Source organism: Physeter macrocephalus, chromosome 9, assembly GCF_002837175.3.
Source record: "Physeter macrocephalus isolate SW-GA chromosome 9, ASM283717v5, whole genome shotgun sequence".
In the NCBI taxonomy this organism is placed as follows: domain Eukaryota; kingdom Metazoa; phylum Chordata; class Mammalia; order Artiodactyla; family Physeteridae; genus Physeter; species Physeter macrocephalus.
The window spans coordinates 49,295,353-49,314,744 of NC_041222.1; the positions used below are offsets into that span (position 1 = coordinate 49,295,353).

The 19,392-nt window shown below is 37.1% G+C and overlaps 1 protein-coding gene across 4 annotated transcripts in view; it reads left to right on the plus strand.

Moving 5' to 3' along the window:
* UHRF2 (ubiquitin like with PHD and ring finger domains 2) overlaps positions 1 to 17,527 on the plus strand; it is an 82,094-nt gene extending 64,567 nt beyond the window's left edge. Inside the window, exons 11-16 of one of the 4 annotated variants that reach the window (XR_003681266.2) lie at positions 2,900 to 3,062; positions 3,753 to 3,893; positions 5,813 to 5,906; positions 6,234 to 6,391; positions 9,078 to 9,265; positions 9,759 to 9,841. Coding sequence is in view for 3 of the 4 variants with exons in the window: in XM_007112351.3 (XP_007112413.1) it covers positions 2,900 to 3,062; positions 3,753 to 3,893; positions 5,813 to 5,906; positions 6,234 to 6,391; positions 9,759 to 9,857; positions 10,910 to 11,056 (802 nt within the window). In the remaining variant the exon portion in view is untranslated. The other 3 variants (XM_028493973.2, XM_007112351.3, XM_028493974.2) reach the window with 3 other exon arrangements.
* Positions 17,528 to 19,392: the final 1,865 nt, after the last annotated feature.

Here is a 19,392-nt window from a genome sequence, read left to right on the forward strand (position 1 = left end):
AAAGTTATGTTCTACTAAACACAGATTTATCTTTTAAAGTGACAAACTTCTTTTTAGAGGAGACTAATGTGAAATAGGGTTATGTTTGGGAGCCACATTTATGTGCATAAGTGAAACATCAGATAATCAGAACTACACAAAGTGCTTTTAGGATTTATGATAAAATGTCTTTTAACTGTTAAAAAAGAGAATGTTTAGGTACAAAAGAGCCACCTTGTGCTGACTTTATTCTATAGAAATATTCATGATATTCCAGCTTCCACGGGAATAGAAAATTTAATAACTTCAAAATGTTTTATTTGGTAAATGCATGCTAATACCAATAATTAAGTAACCCAAACCATCAGATATCAATGACCACATTATAACTTGTCATACTGATAATTTTGTGATCATGAAGTTGAAATTTTTTGTATCCTATTATTAAGGGTATTTTGTGGAATATTGAGTAAAAGTGAGTATTTTTCGCTTTCCTGAGTCTTAATCACTCAGTTTTAAGTAGTGTGTCCTTAATTTCTGATTACCATGTGAAGTAAAGAATATACTTTATGATTTCAAGACTTTGTTGCCTACCAAGTTACATAGAATCTGTTTTTATGTCTTCCTTCTATATTATTTCTGACAGTAGGATTATTTTATTGAACCAGCAGAGGAGACAGGTCAGATTTGCTGGTGAAAACATTGCTGAGGTAGGAGTCCAGCCCCTACGCAGTCTTTTTCTAACAAGAAAGCAACTCTTTAGGAAGAATGATCTTAAAAGGAATTAGAAATATTTCGATGTGTATTGTCAATGAAAATGTATCTTGAATTTACAAAAGGGCTTTTTCATGTTGTCAAATCTGAAAATTATTTTTTCCCTTTAATAATAAGATTATTTGGCTTGAATGAAACTTCCTTTGTAACTACCTGTACTTGTAATGTACATGATAGATTCTTGTCAAGCTTTTGAAGAATCTAATAAATATACCCTGTTTATCATATGTCACAATCTCAGAAAATAATTGACAAGTAGTAAAAATGTTTATATTAATAAGGAAGGTAGTGAAAATGAAATAGAAACTCAAAACAATTTAGGATTGACTTATCACGGAGACTCTAACATTCCTTCAGGTAATTTATACATTAAGCTGTGAGTACACCTTGTGATTGTAAAGGCCTTTTAGGCAAAGGTACCTGTATTTTATAAACACGAAAGCTGAGGTGAAAGCTCTGACCCATAGTATACTCTTTCCTGACGTGTATATGGTCTAATTCCTTTTTTGTTTCTCTACTAAGAGGTAGTTTGATACCTGCTTTTTGCTTTTGAGAAGTTTGTTCCTGTTTCTTCTCAGCTCTTCCACTTTATGAAACTGAAGAGGGCAGCAGGTAACCTGGCCATCCTTTATCAGGGCGGTTAGAGGCAATCGATTGAGCTGTGGATAGAATAATGGAAAAGCCTTGTTGTTTTGCCTAGTTTCATCCTCTTGGACTCTTTACACAAACTTGAACAGACTGCATACTTATGTGAAACTAGAAGTGAGTTAATAATTCCAGTTAATGGTGCAGTCATTATGATGGAAGGTACCTGTGAGCACCAAAGCATTCCGCTCATTAATGTGAAGATAGTACATATCTCTTTCTTAGCTCTTTAAGAGGATGAAGTATATGTATCTCAGTAGGTATTCCATAAATAATACCAGCCCTAGAATTGATGGCTACATTTTCTTCTACCTCAGAGTTTTAATGCATCTCCCATTTGAGATAAAAAAGATAACTTGGTGACCTTTAACTCTTTGACCACGTCTATTAAAAAAAATTTTTAACAAAACACCAAAGTTCATTTACTTTAACTATGATAGAAAGATTATAGTAGATTAGTCATTTAGTCTTAAGGTCTTTTATTTGTTTGGGGGTTTTTTGTTTGTTTGTTTTTGAGCTTGCATAAAAAGAACTATACCCTGAAAAAGCATGTTGTATCGTATCTGATTTTTACCAGATTTGAGGGGAGGGTATCTTTTTTTTTAACCTTAAATGTTCTTAGTGGATTCTTTTCACTTAGGATATAGGTGTCTTAGAGGAAAAATACTAACTTTAAATACATTCTAGTTTGTCTTTTGGGGAGCAGGACTAAGTTTCCCCAAGGAAGGTCTTCTAACGTCTATTAACCTTACTGATTAATTACTACTAGGTGAGTACACATACTAAGGAAGCTTCAGCTAAATCCAGTGCTGCTTCCAGCTCAGTGTTCCTCCTTGTTCATGTGTCATCAGTAAAATGTAGTGATCTTGACCAGCCAAAAATCTTTATTGTCATGATTTAGCACAGGTATTTGAATGCTTCAGTTTTATTTAAACTTACCTTTTTACTGGAAGTCTTTAAAGGATATTCTCATATTAAACTTGTTCTTATTATCTTCTAAACTTTAAGGATCTCTATTGTCTGGAATGTGGAAAGTAGACCTAGAAAGGTCATTCATACCTTGCTGACAAATTTATTTTTCTGGATTTCTTTCTACATTTTTCCAGCAATTTACCTCATTCCCTTATCAAAAATAACTATTACAACAATCACTTGCTTTAGTTTTCCAACTTTCTCCCTTCCCTCAACAAACGTTATTTAAAGAAAATTCCATGTATTTCTAGTTGTTTTCTATTATACGTGGCACAGATGTTATTACTTTCAGAAGAACCCTACAGGCTATCTGAGAACCAATCCCCTGGCTTGGGGGTGACATCAGAAAACTGATTTGTCTTCTCTGCTGGTGGGGGAAAGCATAATCCTATTATCTGGAATAATATGGAAAGAATCATAGAATCTTAACCATCAGGTAAGGCATAATTCACCTTTTAATTGAGCTAATGATGCGATTATATACTTGAAGAAAGATTACTTGGTATAAAGACTTTGTTTTATTTTTTAGGGCATTGGCCCTAAACTGTGATGCTCCATTGGATGATAAAATTGGAGCAGAGTCTCGGAATTGGAGAGCTGGTAAGCCAGTCAGAGTGATACGCAGTTTTAAAGGGAGGAAGATCAGCAAATATGCTCCTGAAGAAGGCAACAGATATGATGGCATTTATAAGGTGCTCTATCTGGCATGACATCTTGTTAGTCATTCTTCCTGGGCTTTCAAGACAGGGTTGCCACAGGGAACTGCTCTACTGTGGGTGGGCTAAAGGAAACAATAGACCATCTTAGTTGGTCTTTCTACTTTTTCTGGAAATACAACATGTACAAAACGAGCTCTTAATTTTGACACTTGTCTTTTAAGGCTTATCTGAAGTCCCTAAAGGCAGAGTTATATTTTGGGTTAAGTTTTTTTACAAGTATATATTCTCTTATGGTAAAACTGTTCAAATAACTTGGCTGTTGTAGATATTGATTCTTATATCTTCCAGAATGATTCTAGTTGTAATAGATTTTCGAAGCAGAGCACATCATAATTTTGAAAATAGGTTGCATTCTTTGTTTTAAAAATGAAGACATCTACTGCCACCATTTTTATCTACTATTATGCAAAATTCTATTAATTAATGAGCATAATCTCGCTGCTACTTCAAATTTATAGCAATCTATACTTACGGGAATTATCATAATTAGGAAATAAGGTCAAAACAATATTTAAGTGCATATTTTTTACTTACTATTACAGCAGAGCAAGTATCTTTCAAAGTTGCATTTAGTTCTGCCAAGTTTACTTAAAACACTAATATGACATTATAAATAAGTCTAAACTTTACATTTCAAACTAGTACTGAAATATTACGATTTAGGTGGTGAAATACTGGCCAGAGATTTCATCAAGCCATGGATTCTTGGTTTGGCGCTATCTTTTAAGGAGAGATGATGTTGAACCTGCTCCTTGGACCTCAGAAGGAATAGAACGGTCAAGGAGACTATGTCTACGTTTACAGGTTAGATTACATTTGTCTAGGCTACTTGTATTTTCATAAAAACGTATGCCTCTGTACTATCTATGTGCCTTAACCCTGGATATAACCCACAGCAGTTGGTCAGTGGACTGTAAGGGGTGAGGAATGAGATCATGCAAGTATATGGAAGGAAAAGTAAAAAAGTAGCATCCTAGGTGTCAAACTGCCCTAAGACCAAGAATTGTGCTTGGGGAAAGCTGGGCTTGACAATGAAATGTAAAATGCAGTTGACCCTTGAACACCATGGGTTTGAACTACATGGGTCCAGTTATACACAGATTTTTTTCAATAGCAAATATTTCAGTACATATCTGTGGTTGGTTGAATCTGCAGATGTGGTGGGCCAACTATAAGTTTCACAGGGATTTTCAACTTGAGAGGATTGGCCCCGCCCTAACCCCCTGTGTTGTTCAAGGGTCAGCTGTATTTCCAATTCAATCTGGACTTGAAGTATGAGGGAAAGGGATACCTAAAATTTAGATGTAAGAAGGCTTGAGAAGGGAAGTTTATCCTAGAGGGCATAGGGGGTGTGTCTCTGGTAGGGGAAGGGGGGAGGTGGCTTATAAGAGTGGTCTGCTTTCTACCCTTCTCACTTTTCCTCACCCCTTTTCTCTCTTCCCCCTCAAAGCTGCTTCCTTGTCCTGTCACCACCTTTAGTGCTTTGCCTTTTTTTTTTCCCTTTGCCCATGCTCAGCTGTTAACCCATATAAGACCTTGTTGGTTTTTTTGTGCATAATGGATGGTATGGCTACATTTCCCCTCCACTGCCTATACACCCTAGACTTTGTCCCTGACACTGACTTCAGAGCATGGTTTGAGTTCATTCTCCATCATTCCCCATCGCTGTGCTTCTCGTAAAGACTACCAGCTTTGTCATTTCCCCTGGCTCTGCCCACACTGCATGTGTAGGGGCTGAACTATGGGCAAGTGTCTGACCACCCAGGCAGGTGAGTGTGTCTCTTCTAGTGCAAGTCTGTTTCTGTTTTTGTTTTCTTTTTAAACTCATAGAATTGTTTAAATGAGACCCATCAGCTGCTAAAATAACTGCCAAAATAATTCCTTTTATAACTAAACATTTTTAAAACCTATTGTTAAATCCATTTTCAAAGGATTTTTTTTTCAGGTCTGCTGTTCAGCAGAGCAGTGTTCTGGATAGGTTAAATTGGAAACAGTTGAGCAGAACGAAGCATATAAGCCAGTCAGCTATGATGAGTTAATATCATTGATGAGGCCTGTATAACATTGAGCTTTAAATATGAGTGTTATCACAAAGCATGTCCAAAAGAAAGCATAGCCAATAAAACACAAGGGTAATAGGGTAGAATTTATTCCTTAAAGTCTAACCTTTTAGTTGATAAAGAATTCAGTAATTTAGTGGCTTTAGGTCTTCTAAAAGCTCTCCCGCCCCACTCCACCCCTGCCTCTTAATTTGGGGAGATAGAAATTTGGCCATTCATGGGGTTTTTTGTTTTTAAGATTGGCTCCATAACTTAGTGTAACCCCAACTATGTGAGTACCATCTATTGTGCTCTTTGGTTGATCTTCACTTACCTTCATATCTAATTCTACTTGCCTTTCTTCCTCAAACTTTTTAAGCCCCCTAGTCACAACTCCTAAAAAGTTCTTTCCTCTTTTTTGTCTGAAACTAAGATCATCACATTATAAAATGGAATATCTTTAACAGTCAAAGCTACATGGTTTTACACTGAATTGGGGATTTTTAATAGTCTTCTGTCCTTTGAATTCTGTTTCTTTAAACGTCTGTGTCCTTTATATAAATCTTTTCAATTTAGGGAAAGTATAGATTCCTCCCCATTCCCCTTTTTAAATTTCTGACAAGGATCTAGAACCCCTCTTCTCTGTGAAGCTTAAATCTACATTGTACTTTTTTCCCTCGTCAGTATCCAGTAGGTTACCCTTCAGATAAGGAAGGGAAGAAGACTAAAGGACAGTCAAAGAAGGCCAGTGGAGCCTCAAAAAGGCCATCTACAGATGGTAGGTAATGATTGCAGGACATAAATCTGAATAACATAGTTTCTAATAAAGAGAAATATTAAGAGAGTAAATTGAAAACTCATAAGAAATTAAAAGAAAAATGAAGGGATTTTTTTTTTTTGGTGGGGGTGGGGTGGGGTGAGCTTTTTGTGTATCTTAATAGTGTCAGAGCTGAAACAAAGTATCCTAAACTATATGACAAAGTTAAATACTGCTCTACCTTGGTTATCTTCATGCTAAACATAATTGGTGCCAGTTTACTCTTTCGTTTCATAGTTCTGCTTAGAACCACTTGTAGTGTGCTGATGTATTTTTAAATAAATCTAGATGATTGTCCAAGTGCCTCCAAAGTACCGAAAGCATCAGATTCAGCAGAAGCAGTTGAGGCTTTCCAACTAACCCCTCAACAACAACATCTAATCAGAGAAGATCATCAAAACCAGAAGCTATGGGATGAAGTTCTTGCATCTCTTGTGGAAGGACCAGTATGTAAATATTTTTTAATAAGTTTCTAATATTAACAAATGATGAAAAATATTTTCCCTATGAATTATCATTTTCACAAGTCAGTTAAAACTTGATCCTTTTATCCAGTCTTCTCACCCAGTACGGCCACCTTTCAGAAATGAGGCAGCACTTGATGCTTTTAAATTGATTTTAGTCCTCTTAGATGTTGATTTTTTGACCTCTCTGTGCTCGAACTTGATAATTTATGGTGAGGTGCTGTTCATAGGGAGAATTTTCAGTTGTGGAACACATTCAGTTTAATCTAAAACTCATCAGGAAAGTTTTGTTATAGCTCAAAGTTACCTGATAGAACAAGTCTTAAGCAATTCAGCATAATTTTCAATGCCCACATGTTCAACCTAGGAGTAAAATAAACCAGCATTTATTTAAGTATTTCATATGTTTTGGATTTTTTTTCCTTTTTTTTTTTTTTTTTTTTGGTAATAAAATTTTAAAGTGAAAAGGAATTTCAAGGTTAACTGACATCTGGGTCTTGTGTTAAGCTGTGGTTTGCAATGAAGCTTTCGTATCAAATCCCGAAAGGTAGGGGTTTCAAATGTAAATTGTCTGTTCATTCTTTGCTCACTGTTCTTATTGTCTCTAATTTTGCTTATAAATTTGATTCTTCTGTTTTCTTAGATATTAGCCCCTTGTCATGTGTAATGTCATTACTCTTCTGCTTTCTTTCCTTCAAAAAGAAAAGCTGCTGCTTTGGGTGAGCTCTAGTATCCTCTCTTGAAATTCCACTTTGTCATTTTTTAGTAATTTCTTCCTTCCAATGTTTTCTTCATTTTTCTGAGTACATTGGCCAGAACTTCTTGTGTATCTGAAATGGGGTTAATGCATATCTGTATGCCCCTTTTATGTGGGTTTAGAGGGAACTCTCATAGTTTTTGTGTTGCTTTTTGTTTGACAAATAGTCATCATTGTGGAAACATCTACCTGATACAGTTTGTAGACTTAGAAATGAATGAGGTTTATCAGATACCCTTTGGATTGATACTAGAGGGGTTTTTTTCTTTGTTTCGTCTATAAATGTGATATTTTGGGTTGTCCTTGGGTAGAATGAGACTTACATGTTTGGAGGACGGAGAAAAGTGAGTTAGTTCTGTGAGAAGTGTTACTTGCTTTTTAGCCAAGAGAACCAGGCATATGGAGAGTCTGACTCTGGTACGTCAGATTCTTTTTCACTTAGAGAAAGTAAGAAACAGCAAGCAGCTGTTGGTCATGGTCTGATTATTTTCTGGTTGGAGAGGATACAGCTGGTTAGTGATAACTCAGGTGAGTTCCAGCTGTGAGTGGGCAGAAGCCAAAGTAGCAGATACAGGTGAAGGATAATGCCACCTGAGTGCACATGGAAGTTCTCTTTTGCACGTCTGTTGTCTGGGTTGGACATGTGTATTAGGCTTCAATCTGCGGCTTTTCATATATCCTGTTTGTCAATTTCAACAAATTATTGAAGTGGTCAGTCCCGCAAGACTTGGTAGGTATGTGCAAATCAAGTATACTTTTCAACCTCTTCTTTCAATGTAACTTTTATGTGAAAGTCACCAACTGACAGTTCTCAAACAAACAAAAACAATAAAAATCCTGCCCCTCGTGGCAGGATCTTACATACCTATACCTAGGTCAGGTGACTGTGACCTTGCTGCTAGTGGTTACTCTGAACATTTATGTACTATTGCCCTGCGTAAGTTTCATGCCCATTCTTTTCAGATAAACCAGGAACACATTTTGTAAGCCAGAAAAATCAGGTTTTGGCCAGCAGTGACTTTTAAATAAATGCATATATTACATATGTATGCTTATATCCAAACACCTTCCCAAGGCCCTATATGATCTGGCATCCATCCCTACCTTCTTCTGCATTCTCCTCTTGCTGCTCTCTCAGGCCCAAACTGCTTTAGCCACAGTGACATCTGTGCTATTTAAACACACTCAACCTGTTCCTGTTCCTAGGCCTTTACACATATACTATCTCTCTGACTAGATTTCTCCTCTCTGTATCTTCATGTGGCTCATTCCTTCATATCTTGTAAGTCTCTGCAAAATACTACACTCCTCAGAGAGGCCTTCCCTGGCTGTCCTTTCTAAAATAGACCCTCCTTACTCTGTTGGTTTAATTTGCCTTGTTTCCTCAGATACTACTATCTGAAGTTGAGTTTTTAAAAACCAGCTCTCCTAAAGGAATATAAAGTTCCATGAGAGCAGAAACTTGGCCTTTTTATTACTGCTATGTAGATGAGTGCCTGGCACATTGTAGGAACTCAAAAAATGTTGACACTAAATATGCACATACTACAGGCACTGTGGAGGTACTGGGGAAATATCAGTCATTAACAAAGTAGTTTGTCAGAGAGAAGGTACCTGGTATTAAAGTTAAATTTTTTCCGCATCTCCCCCTAACTGGTATATTCTTCTAGTGTGTTGAATAACACTTCATTGATAATTCACTTGAGCTTTATAATCCATGCTTAAAAATAAGTTATTATCAAGACATAACTATGAAATGGAATCTTTGGGTGTTTTTTTTTTATTTGAAATTCCTGTAGATTCTACTTATTAACATAAAGAACAAACATAAAATATACTCCCCTACTACCAAAAAATAACCGAGTGGAGGATTATCCTGGTGACCATTCAAAAAACTACTTTTCCTTCTAGGTTAAACAAACAGCTTGGATAAGATGGAACCCAGTAATGGCTTTTGAAGATTATAGACTACCCATCTGATCATGTTTGCTTTAGAAAGCTCGACCTTCTGTAATTTAGTCCCAATTTGAGTAAACAGTAGCACCAGGAAAATATGGGATTTGGGGATTGGGGCAAAATATCACAGAAAATTATTCTAGGTAAATAAATACATTGATTCTTTGGGGTCTTAGATACTAGAGTATTATTGCCAAGTGCTTTTATCTTTTTTAGCATAAAAAATAAGTATTGAAGTTTTGTAAGAGAAAAAGATTGAATATATATAGACAGAATACCATGGAGCTTTTTGAAAATAGATCTGTTTGTAATGACCTGAGACAAGCTGTTCATGATTTTTTTAAGTGAAAAATAGTAATCTCTGGAATATGGAGTTTACTTTTTAAAGCCATATGTCCTGACTTTGCAACCTTTGCAACTCAATCCTAAGATTTAAAAACTAATGTGTCTATCTTATGGATGGGATTTCTGCAGTTTCCTATTACACATTTGCTTGTAGTTACAATCACTACTTGATTTTTTTCTTAATAGAAAACATACTAAATGGGATTGACACTTTTTTCCCCAATTATTTGGAATTCTTTTAATATATTATGAAATGCTAACTTTTTTTCTTCTCCTTGGGTACCATTCTAGAATTTTCTGAAAAAATTGGAACAATCTTTTATGTGTGTTTGCTGCCAGGAGCTAGTTTACCAGCCTGTGACAACAGATTGCCTCCACAATGTCTGTAAAGTAAGTAGAACTCCTTTCTCATTTTCCCTTGTTAGGCCAGAAGGCACACTAACCTCCAAACCTCTTTTCAGCACGCGAACAAGCATTTTTTTCATGAAGCAGAATAGATAAGGAACCTTGCTGGTTAGGAAGCATTTAATTACATCTTGGTGGTGAATCCATGTTTTAACTCTATAGTAATTCAAATCTGTATTGTCTCAACATTCTATCATGTTTGAAATTATTGAGGAGGGGTTGAAATAGAGAAGAAAGTAATGTGTTGTTGCTATTTTCTGTTACAGCTTACGTATGTTTCATATATTATAGTGCAAACTGAAATAATTTCGTGTACTTGAGGGAACCTAGAACAGATTCTGTCTGGCAGCATGCCCAGAGGAGTTGAATATTGTCTTATCAGTGTGGTGTAAAAGGAATTTGAATTTCAGTCAAACCAAGGTTGGAATCTTGTTCTACTGATTGGTGGTTATGTGCCCTGACCTAACTTCTGAACTTTAGTTTCTTTTGTAAAATGGAAACCGACCTTCCACATAAGTGTTTGTATGTGACCTTGAGTCAGTTAAGTAGAGCTAAATATATGTTTGAAAAGCACATGATACATTGACTTCATAAAATAGATACGTAATTTAGTTTTAAGCAGGGGATTCCTGAGTTGTTTTTCTTTTGTGCTCTATCAAGAAAGATCAGGATTAAAATTCAACCTACAAGGTGAGGCTAGTGGAAACATGCAGAATTCTAACATTCATTTTTACTGGATGAGGAAATTAATGTATACAAAAGTGGTCATTTACCTGAAGTCTCACGTATGTGTTAGAGGTGGAACTAAAGCCACGTCTGTAGGTTAATTTTCATAGTGCAGATTCAGGCCTTGACAGTTGTTCATGTTTTATGTTTCTCTTGTTGCCAAACAGTAAGTTTCTAGTTCTGTTTAAAAGCCTAAGTTGTTTAAAAAAAAAAAAAAAAAAGCCTAAGTTGTTGAGTACGTTCTATATATGCTTTACCCTCAGATGAAATTAGGTGTCTTTTTATTTTGTTTCGTTTTGGTTTTGCCTTAGGATTGCTTACAGCGCTCCTTTAAGGCTCAAGTGTTCTCCTGCCCTGCTTGCCGGCATGATCTTGGCCAGAATTACATCATGATTCCCAATGAGGTTCTGCAGACTCTACTTGACCTTTTCTTCCCTGGCTACAGCAAAGGACGATGATCTGTCTACTTCTACTGTGTTGGCTCCCGGTGGCTTTTTGGACAATAAAGAATCTAAAATGGTTGGGGTGGGGGGGGGTGGAAGCAATGGTGGACCATATCTCTCACGTTCTGAAGCAGCTAATCCTCTTTCCTACGTAGCCATCATCTTGTGTGTGTAGTAAGAGGCCCATTTCTCAACTGTCTTTTAAATATCAAAAGGTAGTTCTTGTCAGTTTAACAACTAGTTTTAATGAGTAAACAGTCAAAGCCTCAGCTCTAGTTGATATCCAAGTTATGATTTATTTTGCAACTACCTCAGGACAGAAAAGATTTATGGGGATTTTTTAAATCATTGAATAATTAGTTAAATGAAATTTTAGCTACACACTGCCTCCCAAATATTAGTTGTGCCTGGTTCATGTAATTTGATTTTCAGAAAAGGAAGTGACACTTGAGATTGTTGGAATGAACGCAGCTTCTGTAGTGTGCATAATACATTTTTAATGTCTTCTTCCATTACAGTGTGTGTTTTGCAGGACAGGTTCATTTTTTTAGCCAATTTTGTGAGCTCCATTGTGCTTTTTTCTGGTGTTTTATGCAAGCTGACTACTAATGAAAACAATATGAATGCATTGTTGCTGCATTAGTGTAATGTGGTGTGGTTTTGCACTTAAAAGAGGTATTCAGATGATCTAGTTGTAAATGTTCATGTGAAAAGCCTCTTCTGTACTAGTCAAACTGCTTTTAGTGAGTCTCACCAGTGGTTTTACATCTGCAGAGCATTGAGGACTGGGCTGACTTTTTGAGAGGTTTGAAATTGCTTCATATTGTGATCCTAAATTTTATATTCACTATATTCCCTAAAGTATACCTTAATAAATATTTTATGACCAGAAAAATAGCTCATCTTGTTTCACTTTTTTATGTTTGTCTGGCTTATATTTGTAGGTGTTTTTAACAATCAGTCATTTCCAGAGTATTTCATTGTGTGTTTTTATTGAAACATTTTGCACAATTTTTTACTCTTGATTTTTGGTATTGAGAACTAGTATGAAATCTTAAGCACTAAGGGACAGATTTCACCCTGGGTTTGATCTTTTGGGTTTTTTTTTAACTAAATGGGGAAAAAGTTTCAAATTAAGAACCTAGTGACTATTTTATCTATAACAACCAAGTCTTATGTTCAATTTAAGCATAATCAGTGCTACTTATTTCACAAACCTGAGAATATTCTAAAACGGTTCTAGTTTCTGAAACTAAATTTTCATAAAACTTTTAATATTATCGAATCAGTTTTCCTACCCCTGAATTCAGAGCTATAAATATAGCCATATATTTATTGAATATTTGCTTTGCATTTGTTCATGTGTATTTATTTAATTCTACTGACAGTCCTAATAGGCAGGATTTCGTATCCTCTTCTTATGGATGAATATCAAAGGCACAGAAAGGTTAAGAAACTGGCCAAAGTTCATAGGGCAAGGAAGTGCCAGAGCTGTGCTGTAAACAGGCAATCTGAGTCCGGACCTGGCAATCTACTTCTGGGCTATGTAGACTCTCACATTTGAATATAAGCCAGACTGGTTTCAGTGCTTTTCCTGCATTCAGTTAAGCTCAAAATCAGCTCTGGGAAACACAGCACTGTGATTGGAGCTACTGTCACTTAGGGCTAGTTTTAAACATTAGAATCATTTTTATTTTGAAGAATCAAATTTAAATTAGATTGAAAATGAATCATTAAATTGCATCATCTAGTATTTTATTTCCTCTGGCATTGGCCATATCGCTGCATGAAGGGTGGGGAATACCTTCCAGTTTCAGCTACTTGAATTTGTTCTACCACTTTTTAGGGAAATGAGGGATTCCCACATTTATGCTATATGTTGTTTTAACTTTGCTATAAAATGATAGATTATGAAAAAAAAGCTGATTACAGCTTAACATATTCAGAAGTGTCAAGAATGTCCCAAAGCAAAGCAATTTTATATTACTCTTAAACTTTTTTCTAAAGACTTCAAGTTTTTTTACATAAATATTTCAGTTTGTATCTAGAAGATAGACTTTCAGAAAGCATAACCACAATATCTTGTCACACGTGTAAAAAACTTTTTTAACTAATTATATCATCATATCTAGTAAATATTTGTTCAAATTTCCATTGTCTCAAATGTCATACATGGATATTTAAGTTTGTTTGAATCAGGATCCAAATAAGGACTTTACATTGTTATTAATTGCTATTTCGTAAGTATCTTTAATCTGTGTGTATCCCCTTAATCTTTTTTTTTTTTCCTTTGCCTTTTACAATTTGCATTTTGAAATGTTCTGGAGCCTTTCAAACAGAATAGATTTTGCCAGTTATAACCATGTGGTATACTTTAACCTGTTTCTCTTTATTTTCTATAAATTGGTAGTTAGAATTCAAGACTGACCAAATTCAGGCTTGAATTGGGTGGGGGGTGGAGGACGGCAAGACTTCCTCATAAGTTGTGTGGTCATCCTTCAGGAGGGTGGTACATAATGTCTCGTTGTCTCTTGGACTTAAGTTTGAAAGCTGAGGGTTTTACTGGATTCTATTACATTTAGTAAGTTATACTGATTGCTGAGCACTCAGCCACTTTCATAAGGGTAGGAGTTTTCTTTTTTCTAGTTAGAGTAGGCAGATCCTCTAGTTTTAGAACTCACTTCTAAATAATACGGTTCATTCAACAAATACGTGCATGCTAGTATGTTTAAGGGTATTAGGTAATCTTTTGGAAGCTGGCAATCAAAAACACCCTTAGCTGTCTTACAACCCTGCTGTGACAGTTTGGCTAACATAAAGGGGCCCTGCCTATATAAAGCTTAAAGCTTTGGATCTCAGTATAGATCCTACTTATAAGAGCTGGGGATCTGCTCTGACTTGCTCACTGTCTATTTCTCTTTGTGCACCAGGGACAAAACCTTTCCCCATTCTTCTTCAGGACACCCTGAATATAGAGCTCATTACTGTCTACCTGTCTGATTTGTCTGTCTTAATTTGAGGAAATTGAACGTGATGGCCTACTCAGCACCAGCTCATAGTGAGAAGAGTTATCCTTGCTTGTCCACTGACTAGTGCTGACTAGTCCCCACACCAGACCTTTAAATCTCTGAAAGAACTGATATTTAGTAACCTGGGTTAATCAGACACTACACAGGAAAAAAAAAAAAGATTAAACACCAGTCACTGGACACAAGGAATCAAGAGCCAGCTAGAGGGACCAAGCAGGACGACCAAATGATGTATTGAAAAAAATGAATGAAAGAATAAGAGTTTTACAACTATATTCTCAAGTATGAAATTGCATTGTATTGATAGAGTAAGAACAAGCTGCTGTGCAAAGAGTAATTTGAGATTAAAATTCTTTGAAATAAACATGACTGTGAAAACAAAATGCAACAGACAAAACAGAATGGACACTGCCAGAATTTGAATGTATTGCTGAGTCATCCATTATATGAGTATCCTGCAGTCTGTCTATGCACCTCCTGATGTATAGGTTGTTTCCAGGATTTCGCTAAAATAAGGCAAGCTGCTGCGAACCTTTGTCTTTTGAAAATAGTTTGACATTTCTTATAAAATTAATCATGTGCTTAACATACAACCCATCAATTTCATTAATATTTATTCAGGAAGAATGAAGACCTGTTTCTAAAGCAGTTTGTACCGTTTTACACTGACAGCAGTGTGTGAGAGTTCAGGTTGCCACAATCTCACTAACACTTCATTTTGTTCTTTCATTATAACCATTCTGGACAGAGAGGGCGTGTAGTCTCTGTAGGAGACAAGAGTGGGTTGAAAATTTAGTGACCAGAACGACTGTAGTAGTCATTTATACTTGTCACCAGGTATTTCTGGCTCAAGTGCACGTGTTAGGATTATACATCCCAACCTCCTTGTGCTTGGCCGGGGCCATGTGACCAGCTGTGGCTTCCACTTGGGCTCCCTCTCTTGCTCATTCTGAGAGAAGCTAGCTGGCATGTTTTGAGCTACCTTCTAGAGAGGCTCATGTGGCAAGAAACTGATGTCTCCACCCAACAGCCAGTAAGATCCTGAAGCCAGAGGAGGTGAGTATGGAACTGGATTCTCCCCTAGTCAAGGCTTGAGCCTCCATGCTTTCTGTTAAGAAGTATCCTGTTGGGCTTCCCTGGTGGCGCAGTGGTTAAGAATCCGCCTGGGGCTTCCCTGGTGGCGCAGTAAAAAAAAAAAAAAAAAGAATCCGCCTGCCAATGCAGGAGAGAGCGGTTCGAGCCTTGGTCCGGGAAGATCCCACATGCCGTGGAGCAGCTAAGCCCGTGTGCCACAACTACTGAGCCTGCATTCCACAACTGCGGAATCCCACGTGCCTAGAACCCATGCTCCGCAACGAGAGAAGCCACCTCAATGAGAAGCCCGCACACTGCAACGAAGAGTAGCCCCCGCTCGCCGCAACTAGAGAAAGCCTGCTCTCAGCAATGAAGACCCAATGCAGCCAAAAATAAATAAATAAAAATTTTTAAAAAAAATCCTGGGGGCATCCCTGGTGGCACAGTGGTTGAGAGTCCGCCTGCCGACGCAGGGGACACGGGTTCGTGCCCCGGTCCGGGAGGATCCCAAGTGCCGTGGAGCGGCTGGGCCCATGGGCCATGGCCGCTGGGCCTGTGTGTCCGGAGCCTGTGCTCCGCAGCGGGAGAGGCCATGGCAGTGAGAGGCCCGCGTACTGCAAAAAAAAAAAAAAAAAAAAAAAAAAAAAACCTGTTATTTACATTGTTCTTCCCTTATGAGTAATGTGGTGTTTTTCTCTAGCCTCTTTCAAGATTTTTTTTTGTCTTTAATTTTCAGAAGTTCAATTATGATGTGACTGAGCATGAGTTTCTTTAGGTCTGTCTTGTTTTGGGTTCATTCAGCTTCTTGAGTCTAGATTATATCTTCTGTCAAATTTGGAAACTTTGCAGCCATTTTTTCTTCAAATGTGATTTCAGCCCTGTACTTTTTCTTCTCTCCTTCAGAACTTTAATGCCATGAATGTTCGTTGTTTTGTTGTCCCACAAGTCTCTGAGATTCTGTTCATTTTTACTCACTTTATAGTCTCTATCGTTCAGATTAGATTAATTCTTAGTGATCTGCAGGTCCACTGATAATTTCCTCTGCCATCTATATTCTGCTACTGAGCCCATCCAGTAAGTTTTTTCTATTTTGGTTATGGTATTTTTCAGTTCTAAAATTTGTTTGGGTCTTGCCGCATATCTCTTACTCAAGTTTATATGATGAGTAATTTTGTACTGGATCCTGGACATTTTGAGTAGTATGAGAATCTTATTCCTATTTAAATCTTCTATTTTATAAGGCCAACTGTTTAGGTTCAGTGGGGTTCAGGCCCACTTTTGTGGTTCAGTGTCAATTTTCAAAGCCTCTGCATTGCTATTCTGGTCCACCTCCACTTGGATGCTACCCAGAAAGCAATCTGAAACCTCAGCAGTAGTTCACCCATAGTTCACTTTGCCATGTTGATTATGGTCAGTTTAATGTGTGGTCTGCTTGAGGGTCTGCCCAAGACTTCATTAACAGATTTAAAGGAACCCTTTCTCCAGCTTGTTTCTCTCTGTAATCCTCCCTCAACCTCTAGTTGGGATGGTTAAGATGCTGCCTCTTTGCAGCTGTTCACTCAGTACAGGGCAGGGATGGTCCACAGGGCTCCTCCCCACAGTCTTGGCCACATCTAGTGAGTAGGGGGATGGGTGTTCACTTGGAATGGGGCAGGTATAATCAAATGGATTTTTTCGTACAGGTCACCCTTTTCCCATCCTTTGGCTTAGGAGAGCAGGCTTTTTGTTTTCTTCATCTGTACCCATTGATGTTTTCAGGTTTCATGTTTTTCTTGCACCCAAATCAGGAAAGTAAAAAGGTGGCAAAAGAAGAACCCCAGGAAACTTCCAGGTCATTCCTCAAGTTCCAAAGTGCCTACCCAGGCTACCACCTTTTTTCCACCTTTCAGAGCCTTTTGATAGTTGCTTTATATATTTTGTCCAGGGTTTTTGGTTATATTTAGCAGCATGAATGAGGTGAAATATATTTACTCCATCTTGTGTGGTACTCAAAGTCCTCCAAGTAGCCTTTCAAAAACGGGTAAAATACTGTAAACAAAGCAGACATACTTTCATCAGTCACCCTGCCCACTCCCCTCCCGCTCCCAAGAAATTATGAGTTCAGTGTTGCCTTTTCTGTTTATACTTAGGTATTCATAAAATATAGTATTTCAAATGTTAAAATCTGCAAATTTTATTTCATTGGACTTTATGCTTTAAGATAGTCTTCTCTTAATAGGTAAACTTAGTCTCTTTATGTGTGTTATACTGGAATGTTTATTCCTATCATTGCAGTTTGTTTATTGTTACAGAGGAGGCAGGAGTAATTCTTACCTTTCCTCCGTATTCTCATAATTGAAGAGGATTTGATCCTCCCCGCCCCACCCCTGCCACACACACACGCTGGACTGAAAGGTAATGTTTCTATCATTTTGTGATCATCCTTAATCTTTCAACTTACCTACACTTTAGAGCATATTGATATGATTGATATTAATAAAATGGTCAATAGCTCAGTTTTTTCTGAATAAAACATATATTTTTGTTTCCCTTCAGATTACCTTTTCTGACCTATTAATGTTTAGTATTCATTATAACTTATTTTTTAAAACTCAAGTTATTTTAAATATGACTTGCTGTTTTACTTGACAAGTTTTGTCTGTTTACTCACTGTTTCTTGTTGAATACTTCAAGATGTTTTTTTACCATAGACTTTTCAGTGAAAGTCTATGAACAGTAAATTTTCTCAGTCTTTGTGGGTCTGAAAAATGTTTTTTTTTCACACTGATTTTAGAAAGATAAATTGGCTGGGTTTCGAATTCTAGGTTGCTAGTTATTCTTTCTGTAGCATCCTGTAGGTATTCCATTGTGTTCCGGCATCTTTTATTGCTGAAAAAAGTTGGAAGGATATATGTTTTTTGCCCCAATAACTTTGGCGTTTCACTAAAATCTATCTAGGTGTGGATTAATTGCTGTTTGCTTTGCTTTGGGATTCATTGTACTCCTTTAAATTGAAAATGCAGTTCTAGAATTTTAAATTTTTCTTTTAAAAATAATTGTTCCATTTTTTCTATCTCCTTCTTGACCTCCTAGAAGTTTGCAGCAGTCTACCCTCCATACCTTAGTATCTGTTATATCGTTCATCTCTTTACCCACTCTGTGCTATGGTCTAAGTGATTTTCTTATATCTTCCAATTCACTGAATTTTCTCTGAGTCTAGCCCACTTTTTAACTGAACCAGTTGTTAATTTTGTTGAATGGGACTCTTTCACGATGCAACTAGTATGAATTTGGCTTCTGCATTCACATGTAGCAAAGATTCTTGTTACTGACTTTGTTTCCACCCGTGGCCTGGGAGGGAAAGCTTGTTTTCCTGCTGTGACCCTGAGCTAGAAATACCAGTTTTTCAGTCCTGGTATTGGAACAGAACTTTCCCAATTCTAAGCATACCCCATTCCTGCTTCTTACTATACATTATAACTGCAGCTTCGGTTCCTAACATCTCTTCCCTGGCATCTTTGGAATCCCAATTCCTAAGACACATATCCAGTCCAGCTGCCTCCATGGGCCTCGTAGTGTCAGGTCCTTTGGGTTCCCTCTTCATTTCTGCCAAGTGGAGATTTCGTTTTCTTCCTTAAGAACTTATGTGTGTTTTTTAATGGGGGGAAGAGAAGTATTTCACTGGCATATCCATGTCTTTGGAGCAGGGATAGCAACAGTTCCCGTATATGTTCATTCCGTGTCCAAAAAGAATTCAGTACCGTTGGTATTTTTCATACCAACTTACTACTCGCCCACCCTGTGAGGTAAATGCCATCATCTCCATTTTACTGGAGATAAGAGAGTTATTCATCCTAAGTCACTAATGGTAGTCAGGAGCAGATTTAGAATTTAAGCTCAAGGCTGTGTTACTTTCCACTACTTTTTCTGCTTCACTATGTTGTTTGATTATTTACTCCAGTATTTTTGTATTACATCCTTTTGCTCTTTGAAAACCAGGTTTGGACACTATTTTAAAGAGAACCAGTGTGTAACCTGACTGAATTTCATCTGAAAATGTCTGAATGGTTGTTGCATGGCACCTATTTCTTTTTAGAGACTCTTCTCGTTTTCATACTGTAAAAACCATGGGCTTCATTCCTAAATGCAACCAGTTTCTGGGAAATAATGAAGTTGCTTAAGGATGATACTGAGCCTGCTTAACTGGCTCCTTTCAGCCTCTCATCCCCAAACTGCCCTTGCTCAGGAGCATTAGACCTCAGACTGACA